Raw genomic sequence first — 25,998 nt, 5'->3', positions numbered from 1 at the left:
TTCTCTCCTGTGTGTGTTCTCTGGTGAGATTTTAAATGTGATGATCTAACAAAACCCTTCCCACAGTCAGAGCAGCGGTAAGGTTTCTCTCCCGTGTGTATTCTCTGGTGTACAATCAGGTGACTTGGCTGAGTAAAACTCTTCCCACATTGATCACAGCTGTAAGGCTTCTCTCCTGTATGTGTTCTCTGGTGTGTTATCAGGTAGCTTGAGGTAGTAAAGCTCATTCCACAGTTGGAGCATCGATAAGGCTTCTCTCCAGTGTGTATTCTCTTGTGTACAGTCAGGTTTGATGACTGAGTGAATCGCTTCCCACATTGATCACAGCCATAAGGCCTCTCTCCTGTGTGTGTTCTCTGGTGTATAATCAGTTCACTTGAGGAGGTTAAGCTTTTCCCACAGTCTGAGCAGGGGTAAGGCTTCTCTCCAGTGTGCGTTCGCTGGTGCAGCTTTAAAAGCTGTGATGTTGAAAACTTCCTCTCGCAGTCAGAGCAGTGGTAATGCTTCTCTCCTGTGTGTGTCAGCTGGTGTTTTGTCAGGTTCCCTAGTTGAGAAAATCTCTTCCTACAATTTGCACAGCTATAAGGTTTCTCTCCTGTATGGATTCTGTGGTGTATTTTAAGTTCTGTTGAAGAGGTGAAACTCTTCCCACAATCAGAGCAGCAGTGAGATTTCTTCCCTGTGGGTCTCCGCTCGGGTTTCTTGAGGTGTTCTGATCTGGAGAGACTCTTCTCTGCCTCGTCAGCATCATGATGTTGTTGAGGCTCCCCAGAGGATCCAAGATAGTCACGTCTCTCTCCTGTTTGAACAACAAAGTCAGACAGTCAATGTAGTGAATGTTTAAATGCTTTTACAAAATTATTATAGTAAAATAGATTATGTTAGTCTTACAATAAGTTATTACAGTTGCTGAAACCTTTGGCAGTGCTCCAGATAACTTTAGGTCACCAATATTATTATTGCTATTATTTTATTATCAGCTTTACAACAGAGTAAACCACATCAAATAAAACCACAGCAAATAAAACCACAGCAAATATAGATCAATAAATCTATCAATAATACAAGATCATACTTGATGACAAAAGTATATAGTGTTATAAACTCTCCTTCTGATTTTAACACCACACTCCAAAAAGCAAGTCCTGCAGGCTCTAGTTTGATCTTATCTTGATTATTGTCCAGTCGTGTGGTCAAGTGCTGCAAAGAAAGACCTGGTTAAGCTGCAGCTGGCCCAGAACAGAGCGGCACGTCTTGCTCTTCATCGTAATCAGAGGGCTGATATAAATACTATGCATGCCAGTCTCTCTTGACTAAGAGTTGAGGAGAGACTGACTGCATCACTTCTTATTTTTATAAGAAACATTAATGTGTTGGAAATTCCTAATTGTTTGCATAGTCAACTTACACACAGCCCTGACACACACACACTTACCTTACCAGACATGCCACCAGGGGTCTTTTCACAGCCCTGACACACACACACTTACCTTACCAGACATGGCACCAGGGGTCTTTTCACAGCCCTGACACACACACACTTACCCTACCAGACATGCCACCAGGGGTCTTTTTCACAGCCCTGACACACACACACTTACCCTACCAGATATGCCACCAGGGGTCTTTTCACAGCCCTGACACACACACACACTTACCTTACCAGACATGGCACCAGGGGTCTTTTCACAGCCCTGACACACACACACTTACCTTACCAGACATGGCACCAGGGGACTTTTCACAGTCCTGACACACACACACTTACCCTACCAGACATGCCACCAGGGGTCTTTTCACAGCCCTGACACACACACACTTACCTTACCAGACATGGCACCAGGGGTCTTTTCACAGTCCCCAAATCCAGAACAAATTCAAGAAAGTATTATATAGAGCCATCATTGCGTGGAACTCCCTTCCATCTCATATTGCTCAAATGAACAGCAAACCTGGTTTCAAAAACAGATAAAGCAACAGCTCACGGCACAACGCCTCTCCCTATTTGACCTAGATAGTTTGTGTGTATGTAGTGATATGTGCGGTTTTTAAATTGATGTGGTTCTGTCCTTGAGCTGTTCTTGTCTATTAATGTTCTGTATTATGTCATGTTTCGTGTTCTATGTGGACCCCAGGAAGAGCAGCTGCAGCTTTCTGCAACAGCTCATGGGGATCCTAACAAAATACCAAAATACCAAACAAGCATTTCGCGACAACCGCAATAAAATCTGCTAAACATGTGTATGTGACCAATAACATTTGATTTGATTTGCCAAATAAGTCTAAAAACCACTTTTTACCACAGATTTGACCACCTACGACGGTGGTTTGAAATGTGGCTTGAAATATCTGATTCTGTATCCTTTTTGGCTGTTCAGACTGCAGGAAAAATAACAGATTCGAATCAGAAAAGCAAAGAAAATAGGATTTGAGTCACTTCAAACTGCCAATGTGAACAAGGCTTTAGATGACAGCATCCAATTTTGCTTTGTTTTTCAGATATTGTGTGAGGAACTCAACCCTCTGGTTCCATAGAGAGGAGAACGCCTGGAGGATCGTGTGTTGGCCTCTGTGAGGAACTCACCCCTCTGGTTCCATAGAGAGGAGAACGCCTGGAGGATCGTGTGTTGGCCTCTGAGGAACTCACCCCTCTGGTTCCATACAGAGGAGAACGCCTGGAGGATCGTGTGTTGGCCTCTGAGGAACTCACCCCTCTGGTTCCATACAGAGGAGAACGCCTGGAGGATCGTGTGTTGGCCTCTGAGGAACTCACCCCTCTGGTTCCATAGAGAGGAGAACGCCTGGAGGATCGTGTGTTGGCCTCTGTGGAACTGAACCCTCTGGTTCCATAGAGAGGAGAACGCCTGGAGGATCGTGTGTTGGCCTCTGAGGAACTCAACCCCCTGGTTCCATACAGAGGAGAACGCCTGGAGGATCGTGTGTTGGCCTCTGAGGAACTCAACCCCCTGGTTCCATACAGAGGAGAACGCCTGGAGGATCGTGTGTTGGCCTCTGAGGAACTGAACCCTCTGGTTCCATAGAGAGGAGAACGCCTGGAGGATCGTGTGTTGGCCTCTGAGGAACTCACCCCTCTGGTTCCATAGAGAGGAGAACGCCTGGAGGATCGTGTGTTGGCCTCTGAGGAACTCAACCCTCTGGTTCCATAGAGAGGAGAACGCCTGGAGGATCGTGTGTTGGCCTCTGAGGAACTCACCCCTCTGGTTCCATACAGAGGAGAACGCCTGGAGGATCGTGTGTTGGCCTCTGTGAGGAACTCAACCCTCTGGTTCCATAGAGAGGAGAACGCCTGGAGGATCGTGTGTTGGCCTCTGAGAGGAACTCACCCCTCTGGTTCCATAGAGAGGAGAACGCCTGGAGGATCGTGTGTTGGCCTCTGAGGAACTCACCCCTCTGGTTCCATAGAGAGGAGAACGCCTGGAGGATCGTGTGTTGGCCTCTGAGGAACTCAACCCTCTGGTTCCATACAGAGGAGAACGCCTGGAGGATCGTGTGTTGGCCTCTGAGGAACTCACCCCTCTGGTTCCATACAGAGGAGAACGCCTGGAGGATCGTGTGTTGGCCTCTGAGGAACTCAACCCTCTGGTTCCATAGAGAGGAGAACGCCTGGAGGATCGTGTGTTGGTCTCTGAGGAACTCACCCCTCTGGTTCCATACAGAGGAGAACGCCTGGAGGATCGTGTGTTGGCCTTTGTGAGGAACTCACCCCTCTGGTTCCATACAGAGGAGAACGCCTGGAGGATCGTGTGTTGGCCTTTGTGAGGAACTCAACCCTCTGGTTCCATACAGAGGAGAACGCCTGGAGGATCGTGTGTTGGCCTTTGTGAGGAACTCACCCCTCTGGTTCCATACAGAGGAGAACGCCTGGAGGATCGTGTGTTGGCCTTTGTGAGGAACTCACCCCTCTGGTTCCATAGAGAGGAGAACGCCTGGAGGATCGTGTGTTGGCCTTTGTGAGGAACTCACCCCTCTGGTTCCATACAGAGGAGAACGCCTGGAGGATCGTGTGTTGGCCTCTGTGAGGAACTCAAAACTCTGGTTCCATACAGAGGAGAACGCCTGGAGGATCGTGTGTTGGCCTCTGAGGAACTCACCCCTCTGGTTCCATACAGAGGAGAACGCCTGGAGGATCGTGTGTTGGCCTCTGAGGAACTCACCCCTCTGGTTCCATACAGAGGAGAACGCCTGGAGGATCGTGTGTTGGTCTCTGAGGAACTCAACCCTCTGGTTCCATAGAGAGGAGAACGCCTGGAGGATCGTGTGTTGGCCTCTGAGGAACTCAACCCTCTGGTTCCATAGAGAGGAGAACGCCTGGAGGATCGTGTGTTGGCCTTTGTGAGGAACTCAACCCTCTGGTTCCATAGAGAGGAGAACGCCTGGAGGATCGTGTGTTGGCCTCTGTGAGGAACTCAAAACTCTGGTTCCATACAGAGGAGAACGCCTGGAGGATCGTGTGTTGGCCTCTGAGGAACTCAACCCTCTGGTTCCATAGAGAGGAGAACGCCTGGAGGATCGTGTGTTGGCCTCTGAGGAACTCAATCCTCTGGTTCCATAGAGAGGAGAACGCCTGGAGGATCGTGTGTTGGCCTCTGAGGAACTCAAACCTCTGGTTCCATAGAGAGGAGAACGCCTGGAGGATCGTGTGTTGGCCTCTGAGAGGAACTCAACCCTCTGGTTCCATAGAGAGGAGAACGCCTGGAGGATCGTGTGTTGGCCTCTGTGAGGAACTCAACCCTCTGGTTCCATACAGAGGAGAACGCCTGGAGGATCGTGTGTTGGCCTCTGAGGAACTCACCCCTCTGGTTCCATAGAGAGGAGAACGCCTGGAGGATCGTGTGTTGGCCTCTGAGGAACTCACCCCTCTGGTTCCATAGAGAGGAGAACGCCTGGAGGATCGTGTGTTGGCCTCTGTGAGGAACTCACCCCTCTGGTTCCATAGAGAGGAGAACGCCTGGAGGATCGTGTGTTGGCCTCTGAGGAACTGAACCCTCTGGTTCCATAGAGAGGAGAACGCCTGGAGGATCGTGTGTTGGCCTCTGAGGAACTCAACCCTCTGGTTCCATAGAGAGGAGAACGCCTGGAGGATCGTGTGTTGGCCTCTGTGAGGAACTCACCCCTCTGGTTCCATAGAGAGGAGAACGCCTGGAGGATCGTGTGTTGGCCTCTGAGGAACTCACCCCTCTGGTTCCATACAGAGGAGAACGCCTGGAGGATCGTGTGTTGGCCTCTGTGGCTGTTGGCCAACCAGGAACGTTTTTGTGGCCGACCGCTTTGGCTTAAGCACCACCAGCTGCTTCAAATAGTTGAGGCTGAACCAGCTGATGCCCAGCTACATCAAGTAGCCAACACCCGCCCAGCTACCACCAGCTGCAATCAAATAGTACAGGGCCTGAACCAGCTGATGCCCAGCTACATCAAGTAGCCCCCAGCCCATTGACTCGGTACCGGAACCCCCTGTATATAGCCCCCCGCACATTGACTCGGTACCGGTACCCCCTGTATATAGCCCCCAGCCCATTGACTTGGTACCGGTACCCCCTGTATATAGCCCCCAGCCCATTGACTCGGTACCGGTACCCCCTGTATATAGCCCCCGCAAAATGACTCGTTACCGGTACCCCCTGTATATAGCCCCCAGCCCATTGACTCGGTACCGGTACCCCCTGTATATAGCCGTCGCTGTTGTTATTTTACTGCTGCTCTTTAATATTTTTAAATTTAGTTTATTTAGTAAATATTTTCTTAACTCTTATTTTTCTTAACTGCATTGTTGGTTAAGGGCTTGTCAGGAAGCATTTCACGGTAAGGTCTACACCTGTGGTATTCGGCGCATGTGACAAATAACATTTGATTTGACTCAGCTTATCCCCTAAGGCTGGATCTTACTGTCCCCACCCTCTGCCAGAGTAGTACCACCTATTTGGGGACTCAGTTTAACCCCAAAGCCTGGATCTTATTGTCGGTTTCACTAAAACATACAGTGTTTTAATACATTATTTGCGGTTGAAGTGATTCCATTACCCATTTAGGCAAATGTAGCATTAATAAATTGATGACAGCCTGTACGCCCTCCCACCTATCCATTTCATTAATAAATTGATGACAGCAGGTACGCCCTCTCACCTATCTGTTTAATTAATACATTGATGACAGCCTGTACGCCCTCCCACCTATCCGTTTCATTAATAAATTGATGACAGCCTGTACGCCCTCCCACCTATCCGTTTCATTAATAAATTGATGACAGCCTGTACGCCCTCCCACCTATCCGTTTCATTAATAAATTGATGACAGCCTGTACGCCCTCCCACCTATCCGTTTCATTTATTGGGCGACATTGTTTTAATCGAATAAACATGGGTCAATGGAAGCCTGCCTATTGAGTGACGCATTTAAATTTGCGGCGGTGCATTTTGAACTGATTGTTCAGTACAGCACCGTTTCCGTTCTGTTAGGTTTTTATGTACTGAACGCAGACATGATGGCGGTTGAAGCCATAACAAAGCAACACTCTACCCTGGCGTTACAAGCGCCATGCTCTACCAATTGAGCTACAGAGGACCACTGTTCTTGAGACAGTAACGTTACTTACTGGTGTTAATCAGATCTCCTGTCTCCACTTCTTCTCCCTTCTCCTCTTTCAATGTGACAGTTATCTCTCCCTCCTCCTTCACTGTAACATCCTCCTCCTCTTTCACTCTGAACGCGTCTTCCTCTTCTTTCACTGTAACGTCTTTCTCTTCTTCTTTCACGGTAACGGCTTCACCCTCTACTTGTTTTATTGCTGTGACATCCTCCTCTTCCTCCTCCTCTTTCACTAGAGCTTCGTTCTCAGTCCAGCAGACCTCTTCTTTAGCAGGAGAGAAGCTTAGTGAACTCATATCGGGGATTTTCGCTACTAGCTAGGCTAGTGCTAACTTAACGAGCCAGCCAGCAAACAACAAAAACCGTAAATATGAAATGAAACGGGGTAACAAGTAAATACGACAGAATTGTGTTGAAAACACAGTGGCTAATATACACGAAATCCTTTTAAGAGCTTTATCGTTTCGGCTATTTTAGATAGCAAGCTACCGAGTTGTCTGACTGTTGTTTTGAAGAAGCGCCCCGTCCACTAGATTATACGTCACACTGGCACCTGAAAGACACACATCGCCATCTGCTGACTGGAGTGTGAAACGCAGTTGAGCGAAAAGTTTATTTTATTTTCAGGAATAAAATGAATCACAATATATGAAACGTACATAGAGGGAAAAATGCGTTGATTAATGTACTTTCAAAGTGATCATTTTAAGCTGGGATTTATTCAGAATGCTTTGTCATATGATATTTCTCTCTCCCTCTCACTCTGAACCTCTTTCCCTATGCATCTTGCACAACACACCCAACACAGTCGACTCATAGCAGTTAAAAAAAAAAAACAGTTACAAAAAATCAATTTAATAAAATAAATAATAATCGATTGATCCACAAACAAAATACATGTTTTTATTGATGAAATAGTGCAGTGCCTTCCCTTCACAAGTAGGCAGGTGTGTAGCAGTGGAGGCTGCTGAGGGAGAACGGCTCATATGGCATCAAACCATGTGTTTGATGTATCTGATACCATTCAACTTATTCCGTTCCGGCCATAACCACAAGCCCGTCCTCCCCAATTAAAGATGCCACCAACCTCCTGTGGCCTGTAGTGCTGGGGTTCCGGCCATAACCACGAGCCCGTCCTCCCCAATTAAGATGCCACCAACCTCCTGTGGCCTGTAGTGCTGGGGTTCCAGCCATAACCACGAGCCCGTCCTCCCCAATTAAGATGCCACCAACCTCCTGTGGCATGTAGTGCTGTGGTTCCAGCCATAACCACGAGCCCGTCCTCCCCAATTAAGATGCCACCAACCTCCTGTGGCCTGTAGTGCTGGGGGTTCCAGCCATAACCACGAGCCCGTCCTCCCCAATTAAGATGCCACCAACCTCCTGTGGCCTGTAGTGCTGGGGGAGCCATAACCACGAGCCCGTCCTCCCCAATTAAGATGCCACCAACCTCCTGTGGCATGTAGTGCTGTGGTTCCAGCCATAACCACGAGCCCGTCCTCCCCAATTAAGATGCCACCAACCTCCTGTGGCATGTAGTGCTGGGGGAGCCATAACCACGAGCCCGTCCTCCCCAATTAAGATGCCACCAACCTCCTGTGGCCTGTAGTGCTGGGGGTTCCAGCCATAACCACGAGCCCGTCCTCCCCAATTAAGATGCCACCAACCTCCTGTGGCATGTAGTGCTGGGGGAGCCAGCCATAACCACGAGCCCGTCCTCCCCAATTAAGATGCCACCAACCTCCTGTGGCATGTAGTGCTGGGGGTTCCAGCCATAACCACGAGCCCGTCCTCCCCAATTAAGATGCCACCAACCTCCTGTGGCATGTAGTGCTGGGGGAGCCATAACCACGAGCCCGTCCTCCCCAATTAAGATGCCACCAACCTCCTGTGGCCTGTAGTGCTGGGGGTTCCAGCCATAACCACGAGCCCGTCCTCCCCAATTAAGATGCCACCAACCTCCTGTGGCCTGTAGTGCTGGGGGTTCCAGCCATAACCACGAGCCCGTCCTCCCCCAATTAAGATGCCACCAACCTCCTGTGGCCTGTAGTGCTGGGGGTTCCAGCCATAACCACGAGCCCGTCCTCCCCAATTAAGATGCCACCAACCTCCTGTGGCCTGTAGTGCTGGGGGTTCCAGCCATAACCACGAGCCCGTCCTCCCCAATTAAGATGCCACCAACCTCCTGTGGCCTGTAGTGCTGGGGGTTCCAGCCATAACCACGAGCCCGTCCTCCCCAATTAAGATGCCACCAACCTCCTGTGGCATGTAGTGCTGTGGTTCCAGCCATAACCACGAGCCCGTCCTCCCCAATTAAGATGCCACCAACCTCCTGTGGCATGTAGTGCTGTGGTTCCAGCCATAACCACGAGCCCGTCCTCCCCAATTAAGATGCCACCAACCTCCTGTGGCCTGTAGTGCTGGGGGAGCCATAACCACGAGCCCGTCCTCCCCAATTAAGATGCCACCAACCTCCTGTGGCCTGTAGTGCTGGGGGTTCCAGCCATAACCACGAGCCCGTCCTCCCCCAATTAAGATGCCACCAACCTCCTGTGGCCTGTAGTGCTGGGGGTTCCAGCCATAACCACGAGCCCGTCCTCCCCAATTAAGATGCCACCAACCTCCTGTGGCCTGTATTGCTGTGGTTCCAGCCATAACCACGAGCCCGTCCTCCCCAATTAAGATGCCACCAACCTCCTGTGGCCTGTATTGCTGTGGGAGCCATAGAGACCTCACTTTTTTTTTTCAATTTGAGAATAAACAGAACATTTATTCTGATCAATTCTAAATAAATATTATTTAATCACCACAAAAATTCCATGAAAAACAATATATAATTACAAACCTAATAAATATGTAGGCTACAGCAGCCTAGAGGTAGGTACATTGATAGATTAAAATTAAAATTGATAGATTGGTAAATTGTGGTTTATTCAACATGTGTGTACTGCAGTGGTCGGCTGGAGGCTTGACAACTTCAGAACTTTGAAAAATTAAAATCGCCTTGTCTGCCTTGATGTTCATAAAACTCCACCGACCTGCCGTTGCGCAGTGGAACCCAGAACGATATGTGACCGCTTGGTTACAACGACACCGTTCTGCCGAGGACACCCAAACCAAACTTTCAATTTCTGGAAGTGGGAAATTGGAAATGTGAATTGGGCCAAGTTGAAGGTAATACTGCATTTAGGTTATAGTTTATTGAGATGCATGAATACACCACACCAAAAGCTTGATTTTATGGCTGTTTTAAAATGAATTTCCTGCAATTCTACATAATAATGATTTATGTTCACTACTTGGTCAATTGATTTGATGATTAAATGTATGTAAATCAATTCTATGAAATGATAGTTCACCTCTGTGTTTTCTTTTATTCTATAATAGGGTATATTGTAACCATGTGTTCCAGCTAATCAAATCAAACCTGTCCTTTTAGAAACAAGAAGGGCGCTCCAATCATTTAAAATAACCCTCATCAAGATCTGTTACCTAATAGTCCTACTCATCAAGATCTGTTACCTAATAGTCCTACTCATCAAGATCTGTTACCTAATAGTCCTACTCATCAAGATCTGTTACCTGATAGTCCTACTCATCAAGATATGTTACCTAATAGTCCTACTCATCAAGATCTGTTACCTGATAGTCCTACTCATCAAGATCTGTTACCTAATAGTCCTACTCATCAAGATCTGTTACCTAATAGTCCTACTCATCAAGATCTGTTACCTGATAGTCCTACTCATCAAGATATGTTACCTAATAGTCCTACTCATCAAGATCTGTTACCTAAACACCTAATAGTCCTACTCATCAAGATCTGTTGTCTATACACCTAATAGTCCTACTCATCAAGATCTGTTACCTAATAGTCCTACTCATCAAGATCTGTTACCTATACACCTAATAGTCCCACTCATCAAGATCTGTTGTCTAAACACCTAATAGTCCTACTCATCAAGATCTGTTGTCTATACACCTAATAGTCCTACTCATCAAGATCTGTTACCTAAACACCTAATAGTCCTACTCATCAAGATCTGTTACCTAAACACCTAATAGTCCTGCTCATCAAGATCTGTTACCTAAACACCTAATAGTCCTACTCATCAAGATCTGTTACCTAAACACCTAATAGTCCCACTCATCAAGATCTGTTGTCTATACACCTAATAGTCCTACTCATCAAGATCTGTTGTCTATACACCTAATAGTCCCACTCATCAAGATCTGTTGTCTATACACCTAATAGTCCTACTCATCAAGATCTGTTGTCTATACACCTAATAGTCCTACTCATCAAGATCTGTTGTCTATACACCTAATAGTCCTACTCATCAAGATCTGTTGTCTATACACCTAATAGTCCTACTCATCAAGATCTGTTGTCTATACACCTAATAGTCCTACTCATCAAGATCTGTTGTCTATACACCTAATAGTCCTACTCATCAAGATCTGTTGTCTATACACCTAATAGTCCTACTCATCAAGATCTGTTACCTAAACACCTAATAGTCCTGCTCATCAAGATCTGTTACCTAAACACCTACTAGTCCTACTCATCAAGATCTGTTACCTAAACACCTAATAGTCCTACTTATCATGATCTGTTGTCTATACACCTAATAGTCCTACTCATCAAGATCTGTTGTCTATACACCTAATAGTCCTACTCATCAAGATCTGTTGTCTATACACCTAATAGTCCTACTCATCAAGATCTGCTGTCTATACACCTAATAGTCCTACTCATCATGATCTGTTGTCTATACACCTAATAGTCCTACTCATCAAGATCTGTTGTCTATACACCTAATAGTCCTACTCATCAAGATCTGTTACCTAAACACCTAATAGTCCTACTCATCAAGATCTGTTGTCTATGCACCTAATAGTCCTACTCATCATGATCTGTTACCTAAACACCTAATAGTCCTACTCATCAAGATCTGTTGTCTATACACCTAATAGTCCTACTCATCAAGATCTGTTACCTATACACCTAATAGTCCTACTCATCAAGATCTGTTGTCTATACCCCTAATAGTCCTACTCATCAAGATCTGTTACCTAAACACCTAATAGTCCTACTCATCAAGATCTGTTGTCTATACCCCTAATAGTCCTACTCATCAAGATCTGTTGTCTATACACCTAATAGTCCTACTCATCAAGATCTGTTACCTAAACACCTAATAGTCCTACTCATCATGATCTGTTGTCTATACACCTAATAGTCCTACTCATCAAGATCTGTTACCTAAACACCTAATAGTCCTACTCATCATGATCTGTTGTCTATACACCTAATAGTCCTACTCATCAAGATCTGTTGTCTATACCCCTAATAGTCCTACTCATCAAGATCTGTTGTCTATACACCTAATAGTCCTACTCATCAAGATCTGTTACCTAAACACCTAATAGTCCTACTCATCATGATCTGTTGTCTATACACCTAATAGTCCTACTCATCAAGATCTGTTACCTAAACACCTAATAGTCCTACTCATCAAGATCTGTTGTCTATACACCTAATAGTCCTACTCATCAAGATCTGTTGTCTATACACCTAATAGTCCTACTCATCAAGATCTGTTGTCTATACACCTAATAGTCCTACTCATCAAGATCTGTTGTCTATACACCTAATAGTCCTACTCATCAAGATCTGTTACCTAAACACCTAATAGTCCTACTCATCAAGATCTGTTGCCTAATAGTCCTACTCATCAAGATCTGCTGTCTATACACCTAATAGTCCTACTCTTCAAGATCTGTTACCTAAACACCTAATAGTCCTACTCATCACTTATTATTATTACAAATAGAATATTATCACTTCTCACAATGGTGCTGGTTTATAAAGTTAGATCAAAGCTGAATCAATGGTCTCCCAAGACACAATGATGAATTAGTATTCTACATAACAGAACCAAATGCAATAACTACAGTAGACCTATAAACTCACTGTTACACCAAAACACAACTCCTCATTTCTAATAAGATTTTTTAGGATGATTAGCTGAAGCTGAATAGTCCCAACATAATTATCACGTGCCAAAGCTCCAGGCAGGATGTACGCTAACATCACCTGCTCTAATTCCCTCAGGAAACAGTCATAAGCTCCAGGCAGGATGTACGCTAACATCACCTGCTCTAATTCCCTCAGGAAACAGTCATAAGCTCCAGGCAGGATGTACGCTAACATCACCTGCTCTAATTCCCTCAGGAAACAGTCATAAGCTCCAGGCAGGATGTACGCTAACATCACCTGCTCTGATTCCCTCAGGAAACAGCCATAAGCTCCAGGCAGGATGTATGCTAACATCACCTGCTCTAATTCCCTCAGGAAACAGTCATAAGCTCCAGGCAGGATGTATGCTAACATCACCTGCTCTGATTCCCTCAGGAAACAGCCATAAGCTCCAGGCAGGATGTATGCTAACATCACCTGCTCTAATTCCCTCAGGAAACAGTCATAAGCTCCAGGCAGGATGTATGCTAACATCACCTGCTCTGATTCCCTCAGGAAACAGTCATTCGAGAAGATGGAAATGCTAAAGGCTATTCCCATGAAAACTGATTGAGATCAATCAAATGGCTGGCATGGAGATGCAGTTTCACCGGTAAAACGTGAATAGTTGTCATTCGTGATTGACAGCAATGGGTGCCTATTGACAGTAATGGGTGCCTATTGACAGTAATGGGTGCCTATTGACAGTAATGGGTGCCTATTGACAGTAATGGGTGCCTATAGGTATGCCTAAATTGGTGTTTGAGTGTATTAAAATTATTACATTTTCTTGAGACGATATGTGTGGGCATAGACAGACGTTGTAATTGGAGGATGCATGTTATCCATAGTCTATAACAGGGATCTCCCACCCTGTTCCTGGAGAGCTACCATCCTGTAGGTTTTCACTCCAACCCTGTTCCCGGAGAGCTACCATCCTGTAGGTTTTCACTCCAACCCTGTTCCTGGAGAGCTACCATCCTGTAGGTTTTAACTCCAACCCTGTTCCTGGAGAGCTGCCATCCTGTAGGTTTTCACTCCAACCCTGTTCCTTGAGAGCTACCCTCCTGTAGGTTTTCACTCCAACCCTGTTCCCGGAGAACTACCATCCTGTAGGTTTTCACTCCAACCCTGTTCCTGGAGAGCTACCATCCTGTAGGTTTTAGCTAAGGTCCAAGGTTCTGTAGCCGTGGTAGCTAAGGTCCAAGGTTCTGTAGCCATGGTAGCTAAGGTCCAAGGTTCTGTAGCCGTGGTAGCTAAGGTCCAAGGTTCTGTAGCCGTGGTAGCTAAGGTCCAAGGTTCTGTAGCCGTGGTAGCTAAGGTCCAAGGTTCTGTAGCCGTGGTAGCTAAGTTCCAATGTTCTGTAGCCGTGGTAGCTAAGGTCCAATGTTCTGTAGCCGTGGTAGCTAAGGTTCTGTAGCCGTGGTAGCTAAGGTCCAAGGTTCTGTAGCCGTGGTAGCGAAGGTCCAAGGTTCTGTAGCCAGTTCTGTATGCATGTGGTAAATAAAGGACCTTGAATGACAGCACCATGAACTCCGTCCGCCCGGAGACTTCGTGACACTATTTTGATCGGCCGCTGACCACGTTTTAGCTCCATTTACATTGTGTCAAAGCCTACGCTTGGATTAGCCTGCAATTCATTAAACTGGACTGGATTAATTTACCGCACCAGCATTGTAATCCAATGCATGCACGATTTATGCAATAAACTGAGATACGGTGTATTCTGAAAGTATTCAGACCACTTGACTTTTTCCAGATTTTGTTACGTTACAGCCATATTCTAAAATTCATTAAATTGTTTTTTCCCCCTCATCAATCTACACACAATACCCAATTATGACAAAGCAAAAACAGGTTTTAAGAAATTTTTGAAAATGTATTAATGTATAAAAAATGAAACATCACATTTACATAAGTATTCAGACTCTTCACTCAGTACTTTGTTGAAGCACCTTTGGCAGTGATTACAGCCTTGAGTCTTCTTGGGTATGACGCTACAAGCTTGGCACACCTGTATTTGGGGAGTTTCTCCCATTCTTCTCTGCAGATCCTCTCAAGCTCTGTCAGGTTGGATGGGGAGCGTCGCTGCACAGCTATTTTCAGGTTTCTCCAGAGATGTTCGATCGGGTTCAAGTCCGAGCTCTGGCTGGGCCACTCAAGGACATTCAGAGACTTGTCCCGAAGCCACTCCTGCGCAGTCTTGGCTGTGTGCTTAGGGTTGTTGTCCTGTTGGAAGGTAAACCTTCATCCCAGTCTGAGGTCCTGAGCGCTCTGGAGCAGGTTTTCATCAAGGATCTCTCTGTACTTTGCTCCGTTCATCTTTCCCTCGATCCAACTAGTCTCCCAGTCCCTGCCGCTGAAAAACATCCCCACAGCATGATGCTGCCACCACCATGCTTCACCGTAGGGATGGTGCCAGGTTTCCTCCAGACGTGGCGCTTGGCATTCAGGCCAAAGAGTTCAATCTTGGTTTCATCAGACCAGACCTTGTTTCTCATGGTCTGAGATTCCTTTAGGTACCTTTTGGCAAACTCCAAGCGGGCTGTCATGTGCCTTTTACTGAGGAGTGGCTTCTGTCTGGCCGCTCTACCATAAAGGCCTGATTGTTGGAGTGCTGCAGAGATGATTATCCTTCTGGAAGGTTCTCCCATCTCCACAGAGGAACTCTGGAGCTCTGTCAGAGTGACCATCGGGTACTTGGTCACCTCCCTGACCAAGGCCCTTCTCCCCCGATTGCTCAGTTTGGCCTGGCGGCCAGCTCTAGGAAGAGTCTTGGTGGTTCCAAACTTTTTCCATTTAAGAATGATGGAGGCCACTGTGTTCTTGGGGACCTTCAATGCTGCAGACATATTTTGTTATCCTTCCCCAGATCTGTGCCTTGACACAATCCTGTCTCAGAGCTCTACGGACAATTCCTTCGACCTCATGGCTTGGTTTTGCTCTGACATGCACTGTCAACTGTGGGATCTTATATAGACAGGTACATGCCTTTCCAAATCATGTAAAATCAATCTAATTTACCACAGGTGGATTCCATTCAAGTTGTAGAAACGTCTCAAGGATGATCAATGGAAACAGGATGCACTTGAGCTCAATTTCGAGTCTCATAGCAAAGGGTCTGAATACTTATGTAAATACATTTTTTCAGTTTTTTTTATTTTTAATACATTTGCAAACATTTCTAAAAACCTGTTTTCACTTTGTCATTATGGGGTGTTGTGTGTAGATTGCTAAGGATTTTTATTTATTTAATCCATTTTAAGAATAAGGCTGTAACTTAACAACATTTGGAAAAAGTCAAGGGGTCTGAATACTTTCCGAATGCACCGTATATATACACATGGATCCACCTCCTGAAACGCGCTTCACTTGCTGTGCTGTTTTTGTTTGTTTTACCCAGTGCAGCAAGTCTGAGCCTGGCCTGGAAAATCAAATCAATTGCGGTCGGATTCCCTCTAGTCATTTGAGTGTCTTAATTTTTTCATCAAACAGCGCGCTTAAAACATCAGACAAGCTATCAGACTATAGTTGATTTGATTGAATACCTGGGATAGGATAAATTAATCCTTCTACCCCCCCCAAAAAAAAATAAATAATAATAATAATAATAATAATAATAACAATTGTAAAGTGGTTATCCCACTGGCTGTAGGGTGAATGCACCAATTTGTGGGTTGCTCTGGATAAGAGCGTCTGCCAAATTACGTAAATGTGCCCTTGAGCAAGGCACTTAACCCTAATTGCTCCTGTAAGTCGCTCTGGATAAGAGCGTCTGCTAAATGACTAAAATGTAAATGTAAAATTAAAACACATAGGATGTGTCTATATATGGAAAAATACAATTTTTTAAAAATTTTCGACCAATCGACTCACCCCCCAGTCTAAGGTTCTGAGCGCTCTGGAGCAGGTTTTCATCAAGGATCTCTCTGTCACGCCCTGAGAGGAACGGAATGCCCACCCAGCCCCTACCCTGTTATGGGGGGGGTACTGTCACGCCCTGAGAGAAACGGAATGCCCACCCAGCCCCTACCCTGTTATGGGGGGGGGTACTGTCACGCCCTGAGAGGAACGGAATGCCCACCCAGCCCCTACCCTGTTATGGGGGGGGGGGGTACTGTCACGCCCTGACTCAGGGGACTCGTATATGTTGAGTCAGGGTGTGGATATTCTATGTTGTGTGTATTCTGTGTGGTTTATCTAGTATGTGTAGTTCTATGTTGGCCGGTGTGGTTCCCAATCAGAGGCAGCTGTCGCTCGTTGTCTCTGATTGGGGATCATACTTAGGCAGCCTATTGGCACTGTTGAGTTGTGGGATCTTGTTCCGTGTGAGGTTTGTTGTGTGTACTACCTTTGGGCCTCACGTTTCGTTTCGTCGTGTGTTTATGAGTTAAATAAACATTTTTACATTTACATTTTAGTAGACGCTCTTATCCAGAGCGACTTACAGTTAGTGAATACATATATTTTTTTTTATACTGGCCCCCCGTGGGAATTAAACCCACAACCCTGGCGTTGCAAACGCCATGCTCTATCAACTGAGCTACATCCCTGCCGGCCAATCCCTCCCCTACCCTGGACGACGCTGGGCCAATTGTGCACCGCCAATGAGTCTCCCGGTTGCGGCCGGCTGCGACAGAGCCTGGATTTGAACCAGGATCTCTAGTGGCACAGTTAGCACTGCGATGCAGTGCCTTAGACCACTGCGCCACTCAGGAGACTATGAACATGTACGCATATCACGCTGCGCTTTGGTCTGACCCGTCATTCAACAAACGTGACACTCTCTGTACTTTGCTCCATAAGAACAAACTACTCTCGGTCTACCAATATTTGTTTTAGGTCAGGTATATCCCTAATGTTTAATGTTTAATGAGCATATTTCCTGTTGATCCTTATATATATATGGTAGTCCCAAGCCAAAAGTATGTGGACACCTGCTCGTCGAACATCTCATTCCAAAATCATGGGCATTAATATGGAGTTGGTCCCCCCTTTGCTGCTATAACAGCCTCCACTCTTCTGGGAAGGCTTTCCACTAGATGTTGGAACATTGCTGCGGGGGACTTGCTTCCATTCAGCCACAAGAGCATTAGTGAGGTTGGGCACTGATGTTGGACGATTAGGCCTGGCTCGCAGTTGGCGTTCCAATTCATCCCAAAGGTGTTCGATGGGGTTGAGGTCAGGGCTCTGTGCAGGCCAGTGAAGTTCTTCCACATCGATCTTGACAAACCATGTCTGTATGGACCTCACTTTATGCACGGGGGCATTGTCATGCTGAAACAGGAAAGGGCTTTCCCCAAACTGTTGCCACAAAGTTGGAAGCACAGAATCGTCTAGAATGTCATTGTCTGCTCTAGCACTAAGATTTATCTTCACTGGAAATAAGGGGCCTAGCCCGAACCATGAAAAACAGCCCCAGACCATTATTCCTCCTCCACCAAACTTTACAGTTGGCACTATCCATTGGGGCAGGCAGCGTTCTGGCATCCGCCAAACCCAGATTTGTCTGTCGGACTGCCAGATGGTGAAGGGTGATTAATCACTCCAGCCAACGCTTGGTATTGCGTATGGTGATCTTAGACTTGTGTGCGGCTTGTATGTATACTGTAGGTAGGGGTAAAGTGACTAGACAACAGGATAGATAATAGACAGTAGCAGCAGTATACTGTAGGTAGGGGTAAAGTGACTAGGCAACAGGATAGATAATAGACAGTAGCAGCAGTATACTGTAGGTAGGGGTAAAGTGACTAGGCAACAGGATAGATAATAGACAGTAGCAGCAGTATACTGTAGGTAGGGGTAAAGTGACTAGACAACAGGATAGATAATAGACAGTAGCAGCAGTATACTGTAGGTAGGGGTAAAGTGACTAGACAACAGGATAGATAATAGACAGTAGCAGCAGTATACTGTTGTCTTATAAGCGTCTGGGTTAGTGTCCCACTCCTTGAAAGCGGCACCTCTAGCCTTTAGCTCAGTGCGGATGTTGCCTGTAATCCGTGGCTTCTGTTTGGGGGTATGTATGTACGGTCACTGTGGGGATGACGTTGCACTTATTAATGAAGCCAGTGACTGGTGCGGTAAACTCCTCAATGCCAACTGATACTCATTACCTGCTCTTTCATCTCTTCCTGTCCCATTTAAAGCTAACGGCTTCCTTCTCACCGTTTAAACCATCTCCTCCTGTCCCATTAAAAGCTAACGGCTTCCTTCTCACCGTTTGAACTGTGTGTTAAAACAGAGCAGCGCACCCGCGTGGTGATCACTATGGTCCGCCTGTCTCCACCCCCCACAACTCCCCTGCACCACAGGAACCGCAGCGAGGAGCGCACTAATGGTGGTCAGATGGCTCCACCCCAGTACTACTGCAACCCCTCTATCTCTGCCTCTTTCTCTCTCTCTCTCTCTCTCTCTCTCTCTTTCTCTCTCTCTCACACACACACATACACAGCCCCTCCATGCACACATACACAAACACGCACGTGCGTCTCATTTACAGGCTGTCTTTACCGCTGACAACACTCTGGTTTCCGTTAGAGACGGACAGAGAGAGAGAGAGAGCGGAAAAGATGAGAAGGGAAATTCCAGCCTTGTTCACTTCTCTTCTCTGGGACGGCCAGGAGACTCGGCTGGGAGGAGAAAAGTGAGATCAAGGCTTTCTCTTGGTCTTGGTTTTTTTTGTTTGTCGGCGCGTCTTGGACAGATTGAGGACTGGTAACCATTACGCACCGCACGGCTCTCTCCTGACCTCAGCCGCCTGTATGGAATTATTGGACCAACGGTCACTGAAATGTGTACAGACACAAGATGCGGCGACTCATCTCTGGCTTGGGATTCCTGCTTCTCTTTATTTACACCACAGGTAAGACATTACATATTTTATCTTTATATATATATATAAAGATATGTGGTCCTCTGTAGCTCAATTGGTAGAGCGTGGCGCTTGTAACGCCAGGGTAGTGGGTTCGATACCCGGGACCACCCATACGTAAAAATGTATGCGCACATGACTGTAAGTCGCTTTGGATAAAAGCGTCTGCTAAATGGCTTATTATTATTATTATATATATTTTAAAACATTTTAGTCATTTAGCAGATGCTCTTATCCAGAGCGACTTAACAGTTAGTGAGTGCATACATTTTCCATACTGCCCCCCCCCCTCCCCCGTGGGAAACGAACCCACAACCCTGGCGTTGCAAGCGCCATGCTCTACCAACTGAGCTACATGGGGATAAATATTTGACAATTGCGTAAGAAAGTAGGTGTGGATAGGCCTGAACTGAACCCTGGGAGCAGTGAGAAGGCTATAGGTATTTAAACACTAAAATGTTGTATTTAAATTGTTGACTAAACATGCTGTTTCTGTACGGTATGACTGTGACTAAGCTACACTCTTGGGGACAAAATAGTTAATTCGCGTTTTTTTTATCTTTTTACAGAGAACCTTTTGTCTGAGTGGGAAGTACAGTAGGACAGTGGGTTACTGTATCTACCTATATGCTGAGGAATGTGGCTGGACTTTATAGCGAGTGGCGGTTAATAATAATATGCCATTTAGCAGACGCTTTTATCCAAAGCGACTAACAGTCATGCGTGCATACATTTTTTTTGTGTGTGTATGGGTGGTCCCGGGGTTCGAACCCACTACCCTGGCGTTACAAGCGCCGTGCTCTACCAGCTGAGCTACAGTTAACCAAACAAATGAGATTACAGGAGAGGCCAGAGGAGGAGAGGCTCGGGGGGGTTGACAATGTCCTCAACGGTAGTTGTTTTGGGGGGAGTGACAGTTATTAACTTTAGAAACGTCTATTTCCATCAGTGGGTGACTTTATTGTCCTAGACAGTTTTTAACATGTGTGGAATGTACTTTATTTTTATTTTTATTGTCTAAAAAATCAATCAATCAATGAACCATCAGTAAAGCCTACAGTGTAGTTTGAATGAGTGAAATCATGTATTTTGAATCTCCATTGTCTCAGTAACCTGTAGTCTATATGGTTGATTAACTGTGGAAGGTCTGTTTCTATCAGTAACCTGTAGTCTATATGGTTGATTAACTGTGGAAGGTATGGTTCTATATGTAACCCAGGCCTGTAGTCTATATGGTTGATTAACTGTGGAAGGTCTGTTTCTATTTGTAACCCAGGCCTGTAGTCTATATGTTTGATTAACTGTGGAAGGTCTGTTTCTATATGTAACCCAGGCCTGTAGTCTATATGGTTGATTAACTGTGGAAGGTCTGTTTCTATATGTAACCCAGGCCTGTAGTCTATATGGTTGATTAACTGTGGAAGGTCTGTTTCTATATGTAACCCAGGCCTGTAGTCTATATGGTTGATTAACTGTGGAAGGTCTGTTTCTATATGTAACCCAGGCCTGTAGTCTATATGGTTGATTAACTGTGGAAGGTCTGTTTCTATATGTAACCCAGGCCTGTAGTCTATATGGTTGATTAACTGTGGAAGGTCTGTTTCTATATGTAACCCAGGCCTGTAGTCTATATGGTTGATTAACTGTGGAAGGTCTGTTTCTATCAGTAACCCAGGCCTGTAGTCTATATGGTTGATTAACTGTGGAAGGTCTGTTTCTATATGTAACCCAGGCCTGTAGTCTATATGGTTGATTAACTGTGGAAGGTCTGTTTCTATATGTAACCCAGGCCTGTAGTCTATATGGTTGATTAACTGTGGAAGGTCTGTTTCTATATGTAACCCAGGCCTGTAGTCTATGGTTGATTAACTGTGGAAGGTCTGTTTCTATCAGTAACCCAGGCCTGTAGTCTATATGGTTGATTAACTGTGGAAGGTCTGTTTCTATCAGTAACCCAGGCCTGTAGTCTATATGGTTGATTAACTGTGGAAGGTCTGTTTCTATCAGTAACCCAGGCCTGTAGTCTATATGGTTGATTAACTGTGGAAGGTCTGTTTCTATATGTAACCCAGGCCTGTAGTCTATATGGTTGATTAACTGTGGAAGGTCTGTTTCTATATGTAACCCAGGCCTGTAGTCTATATGGTTGATTAATTGTGGAAGGTCTGTTTCTATCAGTAACCCAGGCCTGTAGTCTATATGGTTGATTAACTGTGGAAGGTCTGTTTCTATCAGTAACCTGTAGTCTATATGGTTGATTAACTGTGGAAGGTCTGTTTCTATATGTAACCCAGGCCTGTAGTCTATATGGTTGATTAATTGTGGAAGGTCTGTTTCTATCAGTAACCTAGTCCTAGTTAACACTGCCTGTTTCTCCTCAGGTAATAAACTTGCTTCCTCGCACCATGGCTGCGGAGGATCCATAGACCTCCAACGGGTCAAAAACGGTTCCATCAAATTCACGCAACCGGGTCCAGTGGCGGAGTACACCAGCGTCACCTACAACGACGGCAACACCGGGAAACCGTTGGAGTTGGACACGGCGTGCACCTGGGTCATAGATGTCCCTGCTGACGGGACAGTACGGCTGGAGGGGGTGTCTGTGGACGGCGGGTCGGAGGTCACGGTGCTCTGTGGAGCCAGCGGGGAGCGGCGGGGGTTGGTGGCCGGGGAGAGGGCTCTCCTCCTGGGCTGTGGGACAGCTGTAGTCACCTGGAGGGCCCTGAGACCCACCAGCTCTCGACACAACGTACAGCTGTTCTATACAGGTTAGTCACCCTATTCCCTATATAGTGCACTTTTGACCAGAGCCCTAAATGGCACCCTATTCCTTATATAGTGCACTTTTGACCAGAGCTCTAAATGGCACCCTATTCCTTATATAGTGCACTTTTGACCAGAGCCCTAAATGGCTCCCTATTCCTTATATAGTGCACTTTTGACCAGAGCTCTAAATGGCACCCTATTCCTTATATGGTGCACTTTTGACCAGAGCTCTAAATGGCACCCTATTCCTTATATAGTGCACTTTTGACCAGAGCCCTAAATGGCACCCTATTCCCTATATAGTGCACTTTTGACCATAGCCCTAAATGGCTCCCTATTCCCTATATAGTGCACTTTTGACCAGAGCCCTAAATGGCACCCTATTCCCTATATAGTGCACTTTTGACCATAGCCCTAAATGGCACCCTATTCCTTATATAGTGCACTTTTGACCAGAGCCCCTAAATGGCACCCTATTCCTTATATAGTGCACTTTTGACCAGAGCCCTAAATTCCCTATATAGTGCACTTTTGACCAGAGCCCTAAATGGCACCCTATTCCCTATATAGTGCACTTTTGACCAGAGCCCTAAATGGCACCCTATTCCCTATATAGTGCACTTTTGACCAGAGCCCTAAATGCTAATCCTAGATCATACTCCTATTCCCTATATAGTGCACTTTTGACCAGAGCCCTAAATGCTGATCCTAGATCATACTCCTATTCCTATAGTGCACTTTTTGACCAGAGCCCTAAATGGCACCCTATTCCTTACATAGTGCACTTTTGACCAGAGCCCTAAATGCTGATCCCAGATCATACTCCTATTCCCTATATAGTACACTTTTGACCAGAGCCCTAAATGCTGATCCTAGATCATACTCCTATTCCCTATGTAGTGCACTTTTGACCAGAGCCTAAATGCTGATCCTAGATCAGACTCCTATTCCCTATATAGTGCACTTTTGACCAGAGCCCTAAATGCTAATCCTAGATCATACTGCTACTCTGAGAAGCTTTATGAATCTGTAAGGGTCGATGCTGTTACTATGGTGACTGTTGATTGTACCCAGCATGATTATGAGCCGTAGTTTAAATCTGTCAGTGTGTGTGGTTTTGTTTTGTTACACATTGTGTTATTATTTCCACTCTCTCTCCTCACCCGCTGTGTGTGTGTGTGTGTGTGTGTGTGTGTGTGTGTGTGTGTGGTGTGTGTGTGTGTGTGTGTGTGTTCCTGTGGTTTCCAGGTCAGGAAGCCGTCTGGAATTCCTCGGAGCGTCAAGGCCCCTGGATGGGTGTGTCTTCAGTCCAACGCTCCTCCGAAAGCTTCAACGGCGACGGAACTCCGCGGAACGAGACCAAATCCATGTTGACTCTGGGGGGACGGAGGGGTGAGGGAGGTGAGATGGGGAGCGGGAGGTGAGGCCAGCCTTCACCCATCTGAAAGCTTTGTGGGTGATTTAGAGTTGGACCGGGATCCCCTGGTTCTACCCCCCACCCTACAGGGGCTGCCGACCACCTCCTCTCCCCAGGCGGGGCTCACCGTGGCCGGGCACGCCGATAGGGAAGTCCCCCTGCTTCCTGAGGAAGAACCAGACAATAGAAAGGATACGTCTGGAACTGCTCAGCTTGCTGACCACGTCACTACAGGGTACGACCCTGCCGGAATGAACACACACGCTGACACACACTCCTCACCCAACGTCAATCAGAAGACTGCCACTGCACACATTACCCACCCTGATCCAGACCAACACACACACTCGCACACACACTCACACTCACACACACACTCACACACACACTCACCCACAGACTCACACACAGTCATACACACCTCTCACAGACACCCATCCATCTCCCTCCCCAGAGCCCTGCGTCTCGCTCTCTCTCTGACCTCCAGCCCTCTCGCAGTGCCAGGGGAGCCTGGCCGGACCCCAACCCCACAACGATCCACCCTGGCTGGGCTGACGGAGCGGAGCGGGGCCCCTAGGAGGAGGAGGAGGAGCACCAGCAGGGGACCTGGGATTACCTCTGACCCCCAGGGGTTAAAGGTCACCTCTGAGGTCACCCCGAGTCAGACTGAGCGGGGCTTGACCAGTGTACCTGTGATAGGTGTGACTGAGGGGTTACCTGGGCCAGACATTACTAGTCAAACATCTGCATCCCACTCTCCGGATCCAGACAGAAGTCATCAAAGACAGACAACCCGGACAGAACTCAATAGTGGAACGGATTCATCATTCTCTTTGGATGCATACATTACTAATGGAACAGAGTCGTTGATCTCTTTAGAGACAGACATTACTAATGGAACAGAGTCGTTGATCTCTTTAGAGACAGACATTACTAATGGAACAGAGTCGTTGATCTCCTTAGAGACAGACATTACTAATGGAACAGAGTCGTTGATCTCTTTAGAGACAGACATTACTAGTGGAGCTCTATCTCCCTCACACACTCTAACATCACACACCACTCTGACACAAACCCTCTCCTCCCTACCCTCCCTGACTCACCCTCCTCCTCCTCTCCTCTCCTCCTCTCCTCTCCTCCCTACCTTCCTTGACTCCCCCTCTCCCCCCTCCTCCTCCTCCTCCTCTCCTCTCCTCCCTACCCTCCCTGACTCCCCTCTCTCCTCCTCCTCCCTCCTCCTCCTCCTCCTCTCCTCCCTACATTACCCTACTCCCCTCTCTCCTCCTCCTCCTCCTCCTCCTCCCTCTTCCTCTCCTCCTCCTCCTCCTCCTCCTCCCTCTCCTCTCCTCCCTACCCTCCCTGACTCCCTCTCTCCTCCTCCTCCCTCCTCCTCCTCCTCCCTACATTCCCTGACTCCCCTCTCTCCCCTCCCCCCTCCCCCACTCCTCCTCCTCCTCTCCTCTCCTCTCTACCCTCCCCTGACTCCCCTCTCTCCTCCTCTCCTCTCCTCCCTCCTCCCTCCCTGTCCCTCCCTCCTCTCTCTCTCTCTCCCCTCCTCCTCCTCCTCCTCCTCTCCCTCCCCCCCTCCTCCTGACTCCTCTCTCCTCCTCCCTCCCCTCCTCCTCCTCCTCCTCCTCCTCTCCTCTCTCTCTCTACCCTCCCTGACTCCCCTCTCTCCTCCTCCTCCTCCTCCTCCTCCTCCTCCCTCTCCTCACCCCCTCAGTCCCGACAGAGACAGAGACTACAACAGGACTACAAATCCCTTCATCCCCTCTCCATTCACCACAGCAGAGCTGCCTCTGGCAGATGTAGTCCAGACCGCCCGCCTCACCTCCTGACTCCTGATCGACCTCTACTGGTTACCACAGCGACCAGCACCACGATGGACGGTGATTCACAACCCAGAGACGGACCCGGACGAGGACTCAGGCACACCCCCGCTGTCACACACACACACGCTACACACACCCTCCAAACACACACACCCCCCCGCTGTCACACACACACATGCTACAGCCACACCCTCCAAACACACACACCCCCCGCTGTCACACACACACGCTACACACACCCTCCAAACACACACCCCGCTGTCACACACACACACACGCTACACACACCCTCCAAACACACACACCCCGCTGTCACACACACACACGCTACACACACCCTCCAAACACACACACCCCCGCTGTCACACACACACACGTCTACACACACCCTCTCAAACACACACTTCTCCACCCCCGGTGGTCCCCACACACTTACTCCTCACACACACTCCTCTCTCAAGCGGGTCCCCCACACACCACCTCC

The 25,998-nt window shown here is 47.1% G+C and overlaps 1 protein-coding gene across 1 annotated transcript; it reads left to right on the top strand.

Moving 5' to 3' along the window:
• Positions 1-19,116: 19,116 nt before the first annotated feature.
• On the top strand, positions 19,117-23,689 carry LOC121555583. Its single transcript, XM_041869418.2, has 3 exons — positions 19,117-19,490; positions 21,881-22,267; positions 23,514-23,689. Exons 1-3 carry the CDS (start codon positions 19,436-19,438, stop codon positions 23,687-23,689), a joined length of 618 nt encoding a protein of 205 aa, XP_041725352.2. The 5' UTR covers positions 19,117-19,435.
• The last annotated feature ends 2,309 nt before the right edge of the window (positions 23,690-25,998 follow it).

The sequence above is a fragment of the Coregonus clupeaformis genome, unplaced genomic scaffold (genome assembly GCF_020615455.1).
Source record: "Coregonus clupeaformis isolate EN_2021a unplaced genomic scaffold, ASM2061545v1 scaf1118, whole genome shotgun sequence".
In the NCBI taxonomy this organism is placed as follows: Eukaryota; Metazoa; Chordata; class Actinopteri; order Salmoniformes; family Salmonidae; genus Coregonus; species Coregonus clupeaformis.
This window is presented reverse-complemented; position numbering and strand designations above follow the sequence as displayed.